At 38.9% G+C, this 15,923-nt stretch overlaps 1 protein-coding gene across 14 annotated transcripts in view; it reads right to left on the bottom strand.

Moving 5' to 3' along the window:
* Positions 1 to 15,923, bottom strand: part of CADPS2 (calcium dependent secretion activator 2) — a 519,662-nt gene that overhangs the window by 312,322 nt on the left and 191,417 nt on the right. For 13 of the 14 annotated variants that reach the window (XM_073238523.1, XM_073238521.1, XM_073238513.1 and 10 more), the window contains exon 3: positions 6,691 to 7,023. The exons of the other annotated variant lie outside the window; for it this stretch is intronic. In XM_073238523.1, the coding sequence (XP_073094624.1) occupies positions 6,691 to 7,023 (333 nt within the window). The remainder of the gene's footprint in view (positions 1 to 6,690; positions 7,024 to 15,923) is intronic. 14 annotated transcript variants of the gene reach the window in all.

The following is a 15,923-nucleotide window of genomic DNA, read 5'->3' as shown; positions in this document are numbered from 1 at the left end:
GTGTCTCCTTATTGTCTCCTAAAACATAAAAAACTGCCATTTAATGACATTTACTTGAAGGTTTTCCTCAAGCATTTTGAGATTTAAAACTGCTCACACACATGAAAAATATACCTTGCTAATCATTTCCAAGCTTTATTTTCCTATTTTAAAAGTGGTTTTTAGCATATGTAATCATCTGTAGTATGTGCTTTTATTTTTACCAAAGTAGACAAATTATGTTAAAAGAAATGCGTAACCAATCACATGCTTCTATTTGAGAAACAAAGATGACAGTGGTGAAAGGCAGATACCAATTTCCTGAGTATTTGCATTTCTCTCCCTGTTTGCCTCTTACACACCTTGAATGGTGGGGGAGGGTTTTCAAAACGGAATGCCTCATGGTTCCTGGACTTCCAGAGGAAGACGCTCACAATGAGAGGGGCAAGAAATACAGCAACTGTCTGTATTTATTGTTTTTCTTTAAAACCCCTGAACCCAAATCCTTACTCTCCAAAGCCATAATTTCTAGGGGAAGGGAATCATAAGATGAACACTAACAGTTCTGTAATATTACTTAACGGTGCTTACAGTTTTCAGAACATTAGGGAACTTGGAATAGGGGGGCAGATATTTAGAGAAGAAGATTGCAGCTACCTTTGCTTTGACGTTGGGTAAATATGGATAAGTTACTTTCTTCAGTTAAGGGATTGCGATTTTGAAAGATTAATGATGGTCACTTTCGGCAGAAGAGATCGGGATTTAGATTCGCTGTAAAATTGTTACAAAATCCTCTTAAAATACAAATGCAGATGTAAAAGGAAGAGAATTACAGTTGATATGGTACTACATGCTCCAGCATTCTGACTCTGGTCACTTGAAATTGCATATCTCTCTAGTCTGCAGAGCCCTTATGCGCATCTGCATATGTCATTTCAAACCACAGCCCATCTCTCCCTTCTATTCCGGCAGTAACAAGAACTTGCAGTTCACTAAATGTCATGCTGTGTCACTCCCCAAGCTCTGCACAAGCTGTCCCTCCACTTTAGCATCTTCTCATCCTGGTGAATGTCATGACACACCTGAAGATTATATACAGTTTTCCCCAACACTGTGTTCAAAATCTCAAGAAGGCAGAGCCAGGAACATAGCACACCACTGAGGTATTTACATCAGAGGGGTTTTTGTTGCTCTTTTATTTTTAAACAAACCTAGCTAATATCTAGATCTTGCCTCTCGTTTCCTAAAGTGCTTGGCACATACTTTTAATTATCTATATTTCCTACCCGATGAGAGAGAGTGGGTTAACTAATTGAATTGAACATACTGTATTATCCTTTGTCATATTTTAAAATATTCTTTTAACAAACACTTAATTTCTGTTTATTAAGGTAAAGCAGCTGATTCATCACTAATACCACTTAAACAACAGCATTTTCATTAAAAAATAGGTGAAATGAAAATTATTCTAATTAAGACTATAAAATATACTGCTTTAATATTAACTTTGTTTCTCTAAAGGCATTAACTATATTTACTTGAAATTAGCTGCATTTCCTTAAAGTTATTCTGAAATTAAACTTTCACAGACAGATTAGTCTTCTCTCACTCCTGCTATTTTATTGCACCTAATATTCTGAGTCAAGTAAATTATGGCTAACAATTTCAGATTTTTGCATTATGTTGCTCATTTTAGAATGTACACTTTGAGTTCCTCTCTACCTTTTTTACCTAACATTTTGCTCTGTGCACCAGTGCAGACACATTATTCTCAAGCCAGGGATTCCTAAGTATATCAGGTAGTTTAAACAGCACAACAGCCCATGACATACTGGGGTGGTTCTTATTCTTTTTTTATGCTTTTATGGTGACAAGTGAATAATAATTTTGCTTTCTATTATCCCTGATTTCACAATTGTGGTATCTTTTAAATTAGTGTTTTAGGTGTTTATCCTTTATGCCTTAATTTTGATAATTAAAAGTTGTTGGCTCTGACCAGAAGTAATACTGGTACCTGCACTTCTTCAGAAGACAGCTTCTGGGTTCCCCATGCCAGGTGCTAACCGTAGAGCTGTGGACATGAGTTACCACCACATGGATCTCCAGTCGGCATCAGGCAGCAGCCCTGACTTTGCTCCATTCCCATTCATGTCCTTTCCTTCCCAAGCCCCCAGGGATTGTCTGGCCCTCCCCATCCTGTACATCTTAGCACAACAGCAATCTTTCCTGAGCTTCTCACCCTGCCCTGCTATTCCTCTCTTTCTTTACTAGAAAAATAGAAAAAGACTATTTCTTTTCAATAAGGGGCAGGCTATTTTCTATCACTTTTTCTTTTTAAACCTCTGTTGAAAGGCAGCAAAAGAACAAATAAGATGCATTTAAGCCCTTGAGGGAAAAAACTCAGCTGTTTTCTTAACGATTCATTTTCTTAATTTCATTCTTTTCATAAAATGATTGTTATTCCAAAGGAATAATTTTTCTTTATTTATAGGAGTACTGTTTGTAATTTATTTTTGCTTTCAAGTCAATCAAAAAACCACTCTTAAAGCTTTTGTTTCAAGTTTCAGAACCAAATAAAAGAATTACAGTTTGGGCTCAGATATATGAAGAGTTTGGAAGTCATCACTCCATCCTTGAAATAAAAAGCTGGACAAATTGAAAAACTCAATGACTCTCCTTGGACTTAGTAAAGAACTGAGGTTGCGGGGCAAGCCACTAACCCAGAATTTGGAAACAAGGGTGCAAAACCAGAGAGGGACGGCACTTGGAACAGAAGTCACTAGCAGCCATAACAAGGAGGACTGCCTACCTGACTAGTAATTTGGGTAAATTACTAGAAGCTGGATGCAGAGAGTGAGAAGCTCCTGGGACTACAATTCTAAGAGGTTACCACACTTTACTAGGCTTTCCTTACACTTACTCCACCAGGTTCTCATGGTAAGGACCCAAAAAGATCCCCATGTGGACCTGGCAGAAAGAGAAGAAAATGCACTGTTAAACTTTCCAGATTTTTCCCCCAAACAAAAGGAACAGACTGCCAAACAAGGAAAGGCTAAAAAAACTTATCTCAGCGGGAGAAAGAGAAGTCCTTTGAAGCCTTCCTCTCTTCTATTGCAAAAAAAAAAGTGAACAGGGTGCAAGACTTCAAGGGAACAAACTGGGGATGCTTTAGCCAAAGAAGAGAACAAAGAACATGAGTGCGGAGGGAAGCGATATCTAGACAAGGGAGAGAAACATTTGTGAGATTACTGAGACATAGGCCCACTAAAAGATGAGACTCAAAAAGATTACAGAATGCTCCCCACTTCTCAACACTAACACAGCTCTAGTATACTGGCAGTGGATCATAGCTAAAAGACCTGCAAGAGAGGTGTTCTCTCAGGAAGAATGCTTAGGGAAGCCTGAAGTTAAGAGAGAAGACAAGGATACTAGGAGAATTTGATGTTTCTTGTACCTGTGGCTATAACAAAAAGCCCCAACTCCCAAATTAACATAAACTCTCACACTAAAGGCAAATATACCTCAGTTCTTAAGTGATACAACATGCCTGACTTTAAACAAGAAATGACAAACCATTCCAAATGACAATAAGGAAACATAGTCTGCAGTGACAAAGCAAGTATCCAAAACAGATTTAGGTGTGACCCAGATCTTGTAGCTATCAAACAAGTAATTTCAATAACTTACTAATTAATATGTTAAGGGCTCTAAAACATGCAAGAACAGTTCAGAAATGTAAGTTGGGAGGTGAAAACTCTAAGGACAATTCATAAGGAAGTGCTAGAAATAAAAAATACTATCACAGAAATGAATAGAGCCTTTGAAGGGCAGGTCATCAGTAGACCTAATTCTGAAAAAATAATCAGTGAACTTGAAAAAAGGCCAACAGAAATTTTCTGATCTGAAATGTAAAGAGAAAAAGAACTAAAAAACAAAACAACAAAACAAAACAAAACCAGAACATCCCAGAACTGTGAGTCAATATCAAAAAGAGTAATATAACTGGGAAACTGAAGGAGAAAGTGAGAATGGGACAAAAGGAATATCCTAAGTAATAATGGCTGAGAATTTTCCAAACTTAGTAACAGACACCAACACATAAATTCAGGAAGATGAGAAAACACTATGTAAGATAAATATCAAAAAACCTATAACTAGGCATATCATGTTCACACTGCAGAAAACTGAGAAAATATTGAAGGGATCCATAGGACAAAAAAACACCTAACCTAAATAGAGTAATAAATAAGAACTTTATCAAGACATATCATCAGAAACCATGCAAGTATAAGAAAGTGGAGTCTTTGGTGTTGAAAGGGAGAAAAAAAAGCAAACTGATAATTCTATACCCAATGAAGTTATCCTTTAAACATGACAGAAAAATAGAGACCTTCTCAGACAAACAAAACTGAGGGAACTCTGCCAGTAATTCTGCCTTGCAAAAAATGTTAAAACGCTTTTCAGACATAAGGAAAATGATATAGGTTAGAAATTTGGGTTTGCATAAAGAAAGAAAAGAGTGTCAGAGAAGGAATAAATGAAGGTAAAATAAACACACAGTAATCTAAGTTTTATTTTCCTCTTAATTGATCTAAAAGTTAAAGTAGTAATAGTAACAATGTATTGGGTGTTCATAGCATATAATCAAGTTAAATGAATGACAGAAATGTCTCAAGGGATATAGGAAGAATTGGGAATTCTCTATTATGGGATAGCTGTGCTACACTTGAAGCCTTATAATGTTATGTGAAGGTGGATTTAAGATTATTTTTAAATGTCTATTGTAAACCCTGAACAAGTTTACAAGCACTAAAGAAGTTTTATAAAAAACAAGTAGTATAACAAAAGAGGATATAAAGTTTCAATTAAATTAAAAGTAGAAGGCACAGAACAAATGCAAGGAAGTGACAACATTTAAGACTGGAATTTCATCCAACTATGTCACTTTAAATATGAATAGTCTAAACACATGTATTAAAAGACAAAGATTGTCAGATTTGATTAAAATAAAACAGGAGACAATTTTATGCTGTCTATAAGAAACCCACTTTAAACAAAGATCAGATAGGTTAAAAGTAAACGGAGAAAAGACATCATTCTAACCCTAATCAAAAGAAACCTGGAGTCACTATATCAATTTATTTAAGACAAAGTAGACTTCAGAAAAAAGAAAATCTTCAGGGATAAAGACAGATTTTATATAGTGATAAAGTAGTTAATTCCACCAAGACATAATAATCCTAAATGTGTACGAACCTAACAAAACATCAAAATACATGAGGCAAACACTAATAGAACTGAAGGGAAAAATAAACAAATCCATCATTACAGTTGGAGATTTGAATTAGAAGTATGTTCCATGTTAGAGAGGATGGAAATCAAGAGGTCCACACCACTGCTGTAGAAGTGATCTTAAAAGATAAGCAAATGATTAGTTTTAAAATATTCTGAGTTCATGGACTGTGGGAGAAATGGGTGAAGGGAGTCAAAAGGTAAAAAGCAAAAATAAATTTAAAAAATAGTAATGGTAGTATTAATAGTTGATATTGTTATTATGACAAAATAAGTCTCCATATAAATTGATAGGTCCACAGGAATTCAATTTAAGACCCTGTAATATCCAATATAAATTATAACTCATTTATAATAACTCATTTTAGATGTCTATCTGCTCTATTAAGACTTTGGCATATGGAGATATGGAGAATATTTTGCTCAGCCTGGTTTCCCCAATACCTGGAAAGGCTTTTGGCTTGAATAAATACCCAATTTACTGTCATCAAGCCACCACGTGGTTGGTGAATACATGAATTGTTCACAGGGTGAAGGTGCTACACTGCTTTATTATTAACTTACTTTGTTGATTTATTCATTTGAAATGATCCAAAAATTAGTGATGCAAAGTAAATGATTCAGATGGAATACAGAATTTGAGAAATAAATTTGAGAAAAGATTAAAAATAAACATTAATGTGTGTACATTATAGAAGTGTAACTTTTGGCGAACACATGAATTTTAAAATTCCAGAATTTTGCTAATTTAAATTGTACATTGGGGTATAGTTAAATAATTTATACCTCTAAAACAAGCAAACAAATGCAAACATTGAAGGAATGCATTACTGGGCAAATCAGGGTCTAAGGAAGAAAGACATGAAACATGCTATTTTATCAATGTTTCATATGTGTTTGATTAGAATAAAACTCTCAAGAGAAAGTGCTATTTACTTTGTTATCTCTCTAAATTGCATAGTTTAGCAGTCATCTTCAATTCATTTGTATTGGGTTGGATTTAAAAAAAGGTTAGAAATTTCAGTTATTTCTATAAAACTCAGAAGACCAGAATACTTTCATGGAAAACTATCTTGCACTGAAGAATAACCTATTTGTTATAAATTGCCCACCTTACAGATGATTTTCATGTTACTATTTGGGGCATGCCCCCATATACATCCAATAGGCACAAATCTGATGTCCTAAAATAGGGCAAATTAGAATAACTACTTACTGGATAAGATGTGCTGATATTATTCTCCCTCAATCAAATAATTCTCCTATAGCTTCTTTCAAATATCACTATTTATTAAAATTCATTGTCACTCAACTTTTCAAAGTGCTTATATAAAGTAAAGTACACCTTCACAGGCTTATAAACACTTGATGTTTATTCTGAGTCAGGTCAGGGCTTGGGAACTATCATGGACCACTTACCTGACATGCATTATAAAGGAGTTGGTGTTCTAGTTTTTTAATACCCAGAATCTGCTGAAACATTTCATAAAGTTGTTCCTTGCTCAGAATAAGTTCAGACACAGTGCTTAGGGCCATTCTACTTGGCTGTTTGCACAAATCCTCTTCGCCTCTGTAAATAGCATCATATTTGGCTATCCATGAACTCAGCACTGTCTCTTTGCTCAAGCCATCAATTTCTGGCAAACTCCGCACCCGTTTTTCTATGTTTTTCTTAAACACCTCTCTGAAGTCATTAGCGGAACATCCTCCACTCTGAACCATCCTGGCCACTCTGTCACTCTTCAGAAAAACCTGAAAGACACACACACACAAAAAGACAAAAACACCCATTTACAATTAGGTAGGGACACTAACATCAATCGCTTATACCAATCCAGCTCAAATTATGACACCAAATAGTCTACAATGATTCAAAATTTTATAATACATGGTAACTAATGACATCATGGAGGCCCCGAATCTTCTCTAAAATGTTGAGATGTTTATAAGAGACAGTAATGAGGGCTGGGGAACCTGTAAGATCATCCAACCTTGAGCTACACGTTCCCCCCACCTGAAGTCATGGGCGTATCTACACCTGAATCCTGTAACAGTTATTTAAGGAGGTAGCTGGAGATATGAGCTCAAATTCTCTATCTGTACTTGAGAGTTCTAGCTAGTGTCTCAGCAGGGAGAAGGTCTCAGATTGTTCAGGAAGTGTCTGAAGGCCAATAGTGTGGTTAGTCTAGTATCCAAGTCAATACCCATCAGGTAAAACTGTTAATTAAAACTGCTCCACATTTTGGGGGATGGAATACAACTATGTCCCTCATCTTCTCACACACTTTTTATAGCTGGGAAGACAGGATTCCATAAAAGTAAAATCTCGAAGAAACTTCTAGCTGCTCACTAATATCAGTAAGAAATAAAATATGAACAATCACAACGAAGGAGAGAGATGCTCATGAAATGGGTAGGAAGAGGTGAGTAATAATAAAGCCATATTGTGCAAAAGACATCATACTTGGCTTTAAACCTCCCCTTTCTTCAAAGTTACAAACCAGGTAATAACAAATATCAGTCAATATTCATTAAACATCTATTCCATCATCAATATTCCTAAGAATCTCTAAGGGTCATATGACAATGCTCTTATTTCCTGCTTTTTCATCCTGTAATGAAAAAATATTCTCCCAGAAGAACATGTAGGGCTATTTACTGCAGGTTCCATAAGTTTTATCTGTTATTAAGATTATGAAACAAAAAATCCATGTCAACTTTTACCCTAAGAACTGATTCATAATAATGAGGTACTCCCAAGTTACAAACCCACTACTTGGACCATGCTACCACCATATCTGTGTGCAAGTGAGCAAGTTGCACGGGTGTTCCACATAAAATGGCCTCACTTGCCCCACTGATTAGCACTTGACTCAAAACATTTTATCACTTTCTTTCTCCCTTTTTTAGGGCCATTCATGCAAAATATTGTTTCCTATCTCTGCTCAGTGGGCAGATAATTCCTAACTCTCAAATGTTTCAGTTTCCTAGTATACTAAACCAGGGATTGTAAATTCTACATCATGCAAACGTGGATGACACATACATACAATACTCCCTCCCTATTTAACAGTTGTGGCTCAGTTATTGACTATAAGAAAGACCGTCTTATTTTCTCTGTTTCTAAGTCAAAACTAATTAATTCTTAAGTGACAAGTATAAGAATAGTACCTTTAATTTATCTAGATCAAGGAAAATGAAATTACTACTTAACAATGTATGTTGTCTCATATTGCCATCAGCTACTTCAGAGCACCAAGGGGAGCCTCCACCTCCTTTCTCATCCTTATCTAATTGCACTAGTCTATTGGGTACTAGAATTCAAGATAATTAAGTTATACATACTTTCCCCCCCTAATTTCTGTGATAGCTGTATCTTATTAAATGGGGATATATGGAAGCTTAGCAGTCAGAGTGGGTAGATTGTGCCAGCTGTCGGTCTATTGCTTTTCAGTGTTACCTTCCCATTACCTCACCGGTGCCAACTAGCACAATTTTAGAGGGTGTTGGAAGGACTTGGTAAGAATAAGTGCTTTTCTTGGGGGGGAAGGGGAGAGGTTCTCTTCTTAGACCAGGAGGAATAGGGCACAAACCCATGGACCACTTCTCTCCAGACCCTGGAGGGTGGCTTCCCAGGGCACCGCCACCACCCCTCCCAGGCAGATTCCCGGTGAGTTCTGCAGGGTAGCACCTCCCTATGGACAACTTCTCTCCAGCACCTCAAAAGGAAGTTCCCTGGAGTCCCATTAGGGTGGCACTTCAGTGAATTTCCCTGCCATCCAATAGGACCCACCACATCTTCTCCAGTGAGGGCTGGAACCCAGCCTTTGGGACGGAGGGAGTGGGACCCTCTTCCAGATTAGCTCTTTGCTTGGGTGTTGTGCTACTACAATACTCTTCAGTTTTCATTACCTGTAGTTGCTGATCCCTCATTGTTTTTATTAATTTTCCCTGTTCAATTATTGTGTGGTTCTGTCTACAGATCGCACCCAGATACATAAATACCAAAATGCTTAATGCAACATTATTTCTAAGGGAAAATATCTGAAGTTGACAAGCTTTTAAAATGTGGTAATGGAGTGTAAAGCTGGAATGGCAAGATATTTTTAAAGGAGCAATATAAATACCTTAAGCCTGGTTTCAGAAAAACTTTAAATTACTTGATATCTCATACTCTAAGTTGGAAGGTATTTGATCTTTTTTTTCAACTTCATCTGCCTAATAGCACTAGATTCTACCAAGTAACCAAATGACATCTTTAAAGCAAAGGCAGTAATGAACTTGTTTTTGGAGTCTTAATTTTTCCCCTACAAAAGCACACCTAAAATGAAACTCAGTCCAAGTACATGTTATTTCATTGACATTTATTAAGTGGTAACACTATGTGAGGTAGTTTGCTAAGTGTTGGGGACACAAACATTAATGAGCCAAAGCCCCTGCCCTCAAACAGCTCACACTACCTGAGACAGGATAAACAGCACAGTGTCTAAGCAATGACAGAAACCTATGCAAGGGGAGGGAAAGAAGAGGAAAGGAAGTTATTAACTGTTGTCTGGGGGTGGGGGAGCAAAGTTGGGAAAGAGTGCGGCACAGGATAGAGACAAGGGACCTGTGATTTAAACAAACAGTGGATTGAGTGGGAGGGGAAAGGGACAAAAAACACATTTCAGGAAATTAAACAGAGGTAAAAGGCATAGCATAAAACAGCATGGCCTTTGGGGTGCAATGTAAGAATTTTCATAATGCAGGAGCATTCAATATAAGGGTGAGGGGCAAAAGTCATGGCATGCTGAGCACCAGGGATGTGATGGCAAAGTGCACCGTGTGCCAAGCAAGGTCTCGGTGCTCTCTCGTGGCTGCGAGTCAAGGACGGCTGGGCTACCTAGAAACTGGGCTGTTGAGAAGCATGAGGTCAACAAACAACTAGTGGCAGCATCAAGAGTAGATGACGGTCAACCTGAACAGAGACTGACTACTTTCAGTTATCAGGCAAGTGCAGTAAACTGGGTGGAAAACAGTAATAAGGGCTTGACATGGGCAGGGCAAAGCTCGTGGGCTACCGAGAGAGGTAGAAGCAAGAGAGAGTTGGGAAATAGAATTAACCTATCTTGTTGATTTACAGAATGTGGAAAAGCAGAAAAAAAATACGATGATTCAGTTTTGTTTTGTTTTTTTTACAGGATACCTGGATTTCATTAATCAAAAATAAAGACTTAAAGAATACAGGTTGGGACACATTTGTGTGTTTAGTGTTTGTGTACGATGGTGGGTGTTCGGGAAGTGGGTTACGGATGACTAGTTCAGTTTTGGTAAAGGTCAGCATTGAAGACAATGGATAGTAAAAACAAAAAGAGTCAAGGACAAAACTCTGAATATACCTACATTTCAATGGTTGGCGCAAAAACTGGGTCCAGGGGAGGCTGGTAGTGTCAGAGAAGTGGAAGGAATAATATGACATATCACCACACAAGAGGAGAGATAGTCTTAACAGAGAGAATCAAGTGCTATGGGACCAATCTGCTAAAATAAGTGAATTGGTCTTTACCACCCCTAGGTTGCCTCTGGCAGGGGAGAGTTAGTGGGGTGGAGTAGTGGGAGCCGATTTACAGGAGGGAGGAGAGGGCAGGCTGCGTACACTGAAGACAGCAAACATAAAGCTTGAATGAAAAAGGAAATGAGGAAGGCAAAAAGCTGGACTGGGAAATTACATTCAAGCAATGAGGGAGACAAGTCAGTAAAGAGAGGCAGTTTAAGGTGTTGGTAACAGAGAATAATGACGGCATGTCACTTCTGAGATTAGTTCATATAACACTGTGGTGTTCTCTCCCTTCCTCCCATCATCTGCCCAAGGGAAAGCAAGCTGCTAAGAGACACGGAACAGAGGGCCTCAGTGTAACAGGCTGCAGTGAACAGGTTTGCTAAGAACCAGGTGACTAGGCTGGAATGTAAGTTCTTCAGCCCCAGCTGAGCCACGAGAAAACTGCAGTCTCAGCGGACTTGATGGCACCTTCATGAATGATCCTAAGCAGAAACATCCAGTTAAAGTACTCCTGCATCCTTAATCCTGAGAAACTATGAGATAACATAAATTGTTTTAAGGTGCTAAATTAGGGGATAATTTGTTACCCAGCAATAGTTAATACATTTACATATCTACAAGGTTTAGTCTCTTTCTTCATTTGGGTCTCAGTACCATCATTTCCTGAAAGGAAGCCCTGCCTCTCCCTTCCCCCCATTCATTTTATTTTTACCCTTTGTTGTGGTGTTGTTTAGCTCTTGCACCACCAGATAGGTATTTATGGCCTGTCTCTCTGAAACAGAAAACAGCATTAGAGCAGAGACTGTTTTGCTTGCTAGTGAATCCACTGCCTAATACAGAGCCTGACCTCTAAGAACTGAAGAAAGGTTTGGTGAACAGAGTAATGACTATCTTTAGACATTGAAATCTCTCATGGCTACAGAGGAGGATTCGACTGGCATCCAGCTCACAGGTTTCCTAAGACATGGATGTCTGTTGGAGAGGAACCAGGAGATGGATGAACACCGAAAACAGAAAGTGTTAAGAAGTGGTAGAGTTGAAAGGAATATGCTCCGGAGGACAAAAGAGATTTTGCACAAGAAAAAGAGCAATGATATAAAAGCAGGACTGAAGAGCAGTTGCTCTGGGCCCTTGGTGTGGGGAAAGGAGGGCCTACCATCCTTAGGAAGGCAGCTTTTCCTGTCCAGGTCCTCTTTGGGATTCCATACCATCTACCATCGGTTAGGTCTGGGCACCCCATTTGCACATGCCCGCAAATCCCGAGACTAAGACCAAGTGCAGCCCGTCAACCCACCCATCTCCTCCTAATCGCACTTGGGCTTCAGGCTTCGATCCCTGACACCACATGACAGCCCTCCTCACCATCCCCCGACTCCCTAAATTGAGTCTCAAATGGAATTCAAGCCTTTTCCCATAATTTGCCCTGCCTCTGCCTGTTGGCTTCAAGGAATGTCAGATGCCTTTTTCCTTCCTCGGGAGACCTGGAAACCATTCTCCACTCTATCTCTGCCAGGTTTATGTCCCAGCATATAATTTGTTACTAAACACTGTTGATCTCACCCCCTAAATTCCTCTCAAATCCTTCTTCACCTCCTCATGCCCCCACCACCCCATGAGTACCTCATGCCCCTCTCTGTGAGTCAACTCCAGCCAAGAGCAGCAGCCTCTCTAAGCGGCCTTCCCGCCTCAGAAGACTTCCTGCCAGTCACCCTACTCTGTCATCTTTCCCAGCCTATTCTCTTCACTGGTTCAAACCAGTATTTCATTTTTAAAAAATGCTCATTTTAATCCTTCTCCAGCTTACAAATTATTCACTGACTTTCCACCAAAAAGGCACCAAGGCCTGAGGACTGACTTCACCTGACCCCAAACTACCCCTGTGGCTTCATTCCAAGGCATTCTCTGCAGCTCAGTCTGCACTGGCCTCCTTTAAAACCTTCACACTGTCCATCTAATTTCCCTCCTAGTAACTTCCAGATCCCCACTCACTCGAGCTTTCCTCAGGGTTCCCTTCCCCCATCACCTTGAATCAGCCAGATCCTATGTTGTCTGTCAACTAAGCACCCTTTTGCAAGTACTAAGCAACTTATAACTACAGTACATAAATGAAAATCTATTCTATCTTTTTTTTACTTACTGGACGATGAGTTGCATGGAGCCCAAGACTGCTTTATTCACATGTAGGTAGTCCCCAGCATGAAGCTGAGCAGGTAGCAAGCACTTAGAAAATACCCGTTGAATGAGTGAATGTGAATGAATGGTTTGGAGAGTTAAGTTAATTAATTTCCCCAGCTGTGTATTTGCATAATTTAAACAAATAGCCAGTCAGGCTGACTGCTTTAAACTATATGCTTACAAACAAATAAACAGAGACATGGACCTCGTCCCTATGAATGGGAGGGAGAAAGACGTCTCGGAAGGAAGCACAATGAGTGATGCAGAGAGTAAGAAAAGCGAAACTAGTTTTGTGAAGAGAACAGACGCTGTCCAATTTTTAATCTATGTTCTTGCAGAAATCAGTTTTAAAAAATTTCCAGCTATCAGTTATGAAACTGTAATAATGATGAATTTAATTTCACTGGATATCAATTATCTTAATCCTGCCTTTCACAGTAACTGCTATCAAGTTTAAAGGCAGGTAAAATGTGGCCACTTGCAAAAGGCTAGTCCTGGAAGCTGTTGTCCAGGTCTCAGGTGCACACACACCAGCTCTCTGGATCCTCAAGGCAATGCTGCATGAGTACCTATACGGGGCACCATGCTGGTGCAGAAGCAGTCATGGGATCTCAGGGCATCAGCAAATCCACTGATAAGCAGGCATTCTGTCTCCCTAGAGCTCTTCACATTATATCCTTTTGTCCCTACAATCACTCTAGGCCTTCTCATCATTCCCTTTTCCAGATGAAGAATTTAAACCACATAAATTAAATGGCAGCCAAAGTCACAAAGTTATTGAGAGAACAGAGACTGTATCCTGGCCTTTGGAATCCAGAAGCCATGCTCCTTTACTTATTCTTCTCTCCCACCCCACCCTACTCCACTGCTACCATAGGCCCACCTCTGGCCACCATATAGTCTGCAGGGTGCTGGCCAACACCTTTGAAATGACCCATCAGTGACCTCCCCATAAAAGTGCCACTGAACACATAACCGATTCAGGGTAAGGTGAGGTTCATACTGTGTATGTTATATTTCTTCACATTTTAGTGAGTTTTACCTAGCACTTGGGCCTTACATCTGAGCACCAACTGCCAACCTTTCCATTTACCTGCTCAGCTTATACACCAAAGAAGTCACTGTGTATCTTAACATCATGGTGAACTGTGCAAACGGAAATGTGATGATTACAACAAGAAACTGCATCTGCCAAGGGTAAGTCTGCTCAGCTGTCCAAATAAAACTTCAAATACACTTCTCTACAGAAGCACTTATTGTTCACACATTGCTTTTGATCTGAACCAGGCACTGCCTCTTTAATTCAAAAGGATTGTATAATGATGAGAAAAATATTTGCTTGCCAAATCATTGTGGCTATCTATGTGATGGCTCCTGGGAAGGCTGCCAGCATGTGTTCAGCCAGGAAAACACTGAGAAAGTACAAGAGTCCCACTTATAAGAGATGCCTTTTTCTCCTTAATGCCAAGTAAAATATTGTCTAATAATTTCCATAATCTATGCTGTCCACGGAGAAATGAGTTTTTTAAAATTAATTTCCAGGTATTATCAATTCATGAAGCATTGTAACAGTGGTGAGTTTAGTCTCACTAGATATCATACAGTTTCTAGTTTTCCAGTATAAACAATAGTATTTCTCATCAGGTCACAGCACATGCCCAGAGGCTTCCTTATTGACATGGTGCTGGGCCTGTCTCTTCATCCAAGCCTCCCACAACCTACCTTTACAGCCTTCTCTCCCACTACTCCTAGGAACATTCTTGGTTCCAATAAAGGGAGATGCTTGGCCCCCAACACCCTCTGCAAGGTTCCTCCCCAATCTCTTTTCTTTTTGCCTCATAAATATTTATCAAAACATACTGTGTGCTGGGTAGTGTGCTTGGGGCTGGGAATTTACTGGTGGGCAAGATGACACAGGTCTACTGTCCTCACAGGACTTACAGTAGAGGGAACAATTATACAAACTAAAATGACACTGGCTTGATAACTACTGCTGAGAATTTCTGGAGCCATCAGCATTTGCAATGAGCTTTTGAACCTATTAGAGGAAGTCACAGAGGTTTCCCTGAGGAGGTGAGTGGAGATACGGAGATCAAGAGGAATTAGTTCAGAAAGGAGGGGACACCAAGGGACAGTGGGTGGGGGAATACAATTGGTTTAAGTGAGCTTGTAAAGGCTCTTAGGCTTCAGCAAAGGGATGAAGATTCAGTGGTATGAGGAGAGGTCCTTGTAGTACTAATGGACTTCGGGAAGTTATTAAACCCAAAGGGTGGTGTTTTGGCCAGTGTGGGATGAAATTTTCACTTGTAATAAAATGAGTACAAATTACCATGATATTACAAAGTAATTAATAAAGGTATATTTATTCAATACTTTAATGGAAATTGTAGGTACAAGTCACTTCTTACACAATATTGTTACTGAGTTTTGTTTGAGTGGTTAATCATCTTTCCTGACCTTGATATTCACTGATCCATGAATTCCCAAAGTTCTGGAGCCCAATGATTTGATCAAATATGAAAAAAGTCATAATTGAACACTGATAGCAACTAATCTCTTTTATATAAAAAATTTAGGTACAGGATCTTTCTAGACTTTATCTGTAAACTAGGAAGCAGGTGCTCTCAAAAGACTCTTCCTTGTAACTAACCCAAATCCCTTTGTATCAGACCTAAAGCCCTTGTATCAAATCTAAGCCCCCTACACTGCTAAGGTCTTCAGTCTGTGGTAGGGATTGAGATGGGTTCATATACAAATGAACACAAATGTGACTTGAAAAGTACAAAACTATTTAAAAAAACCACATGCATGCTATTCCTATCACCTTTCCAATATTATAAAGTTTTACAAAGCATTTTTTCTTCTTTCGTCAGCTAACAGCAGATCCTTTAGTCTTCTTTCATAGGTATTTTCCAACTCCATGATTAGTTGGAATCTC

The sequence above is a fragment of the Manis javanica genome, chromosome 6, assembly GCF_040802235.1.
Source record: "Manis javanica isolate MJ-LG chromosome 6, MJ_LKY, whole genome shotgun sequence".
Taxonomy (NCBI): Eukaryota; Metazoa; Chordata; class Mammalia; order Pholidota; family Manidae; genus Manis; species Manis javanica.
This window is presented reverse-complemented; position numbering and strand designations above follow the sequence as displayed.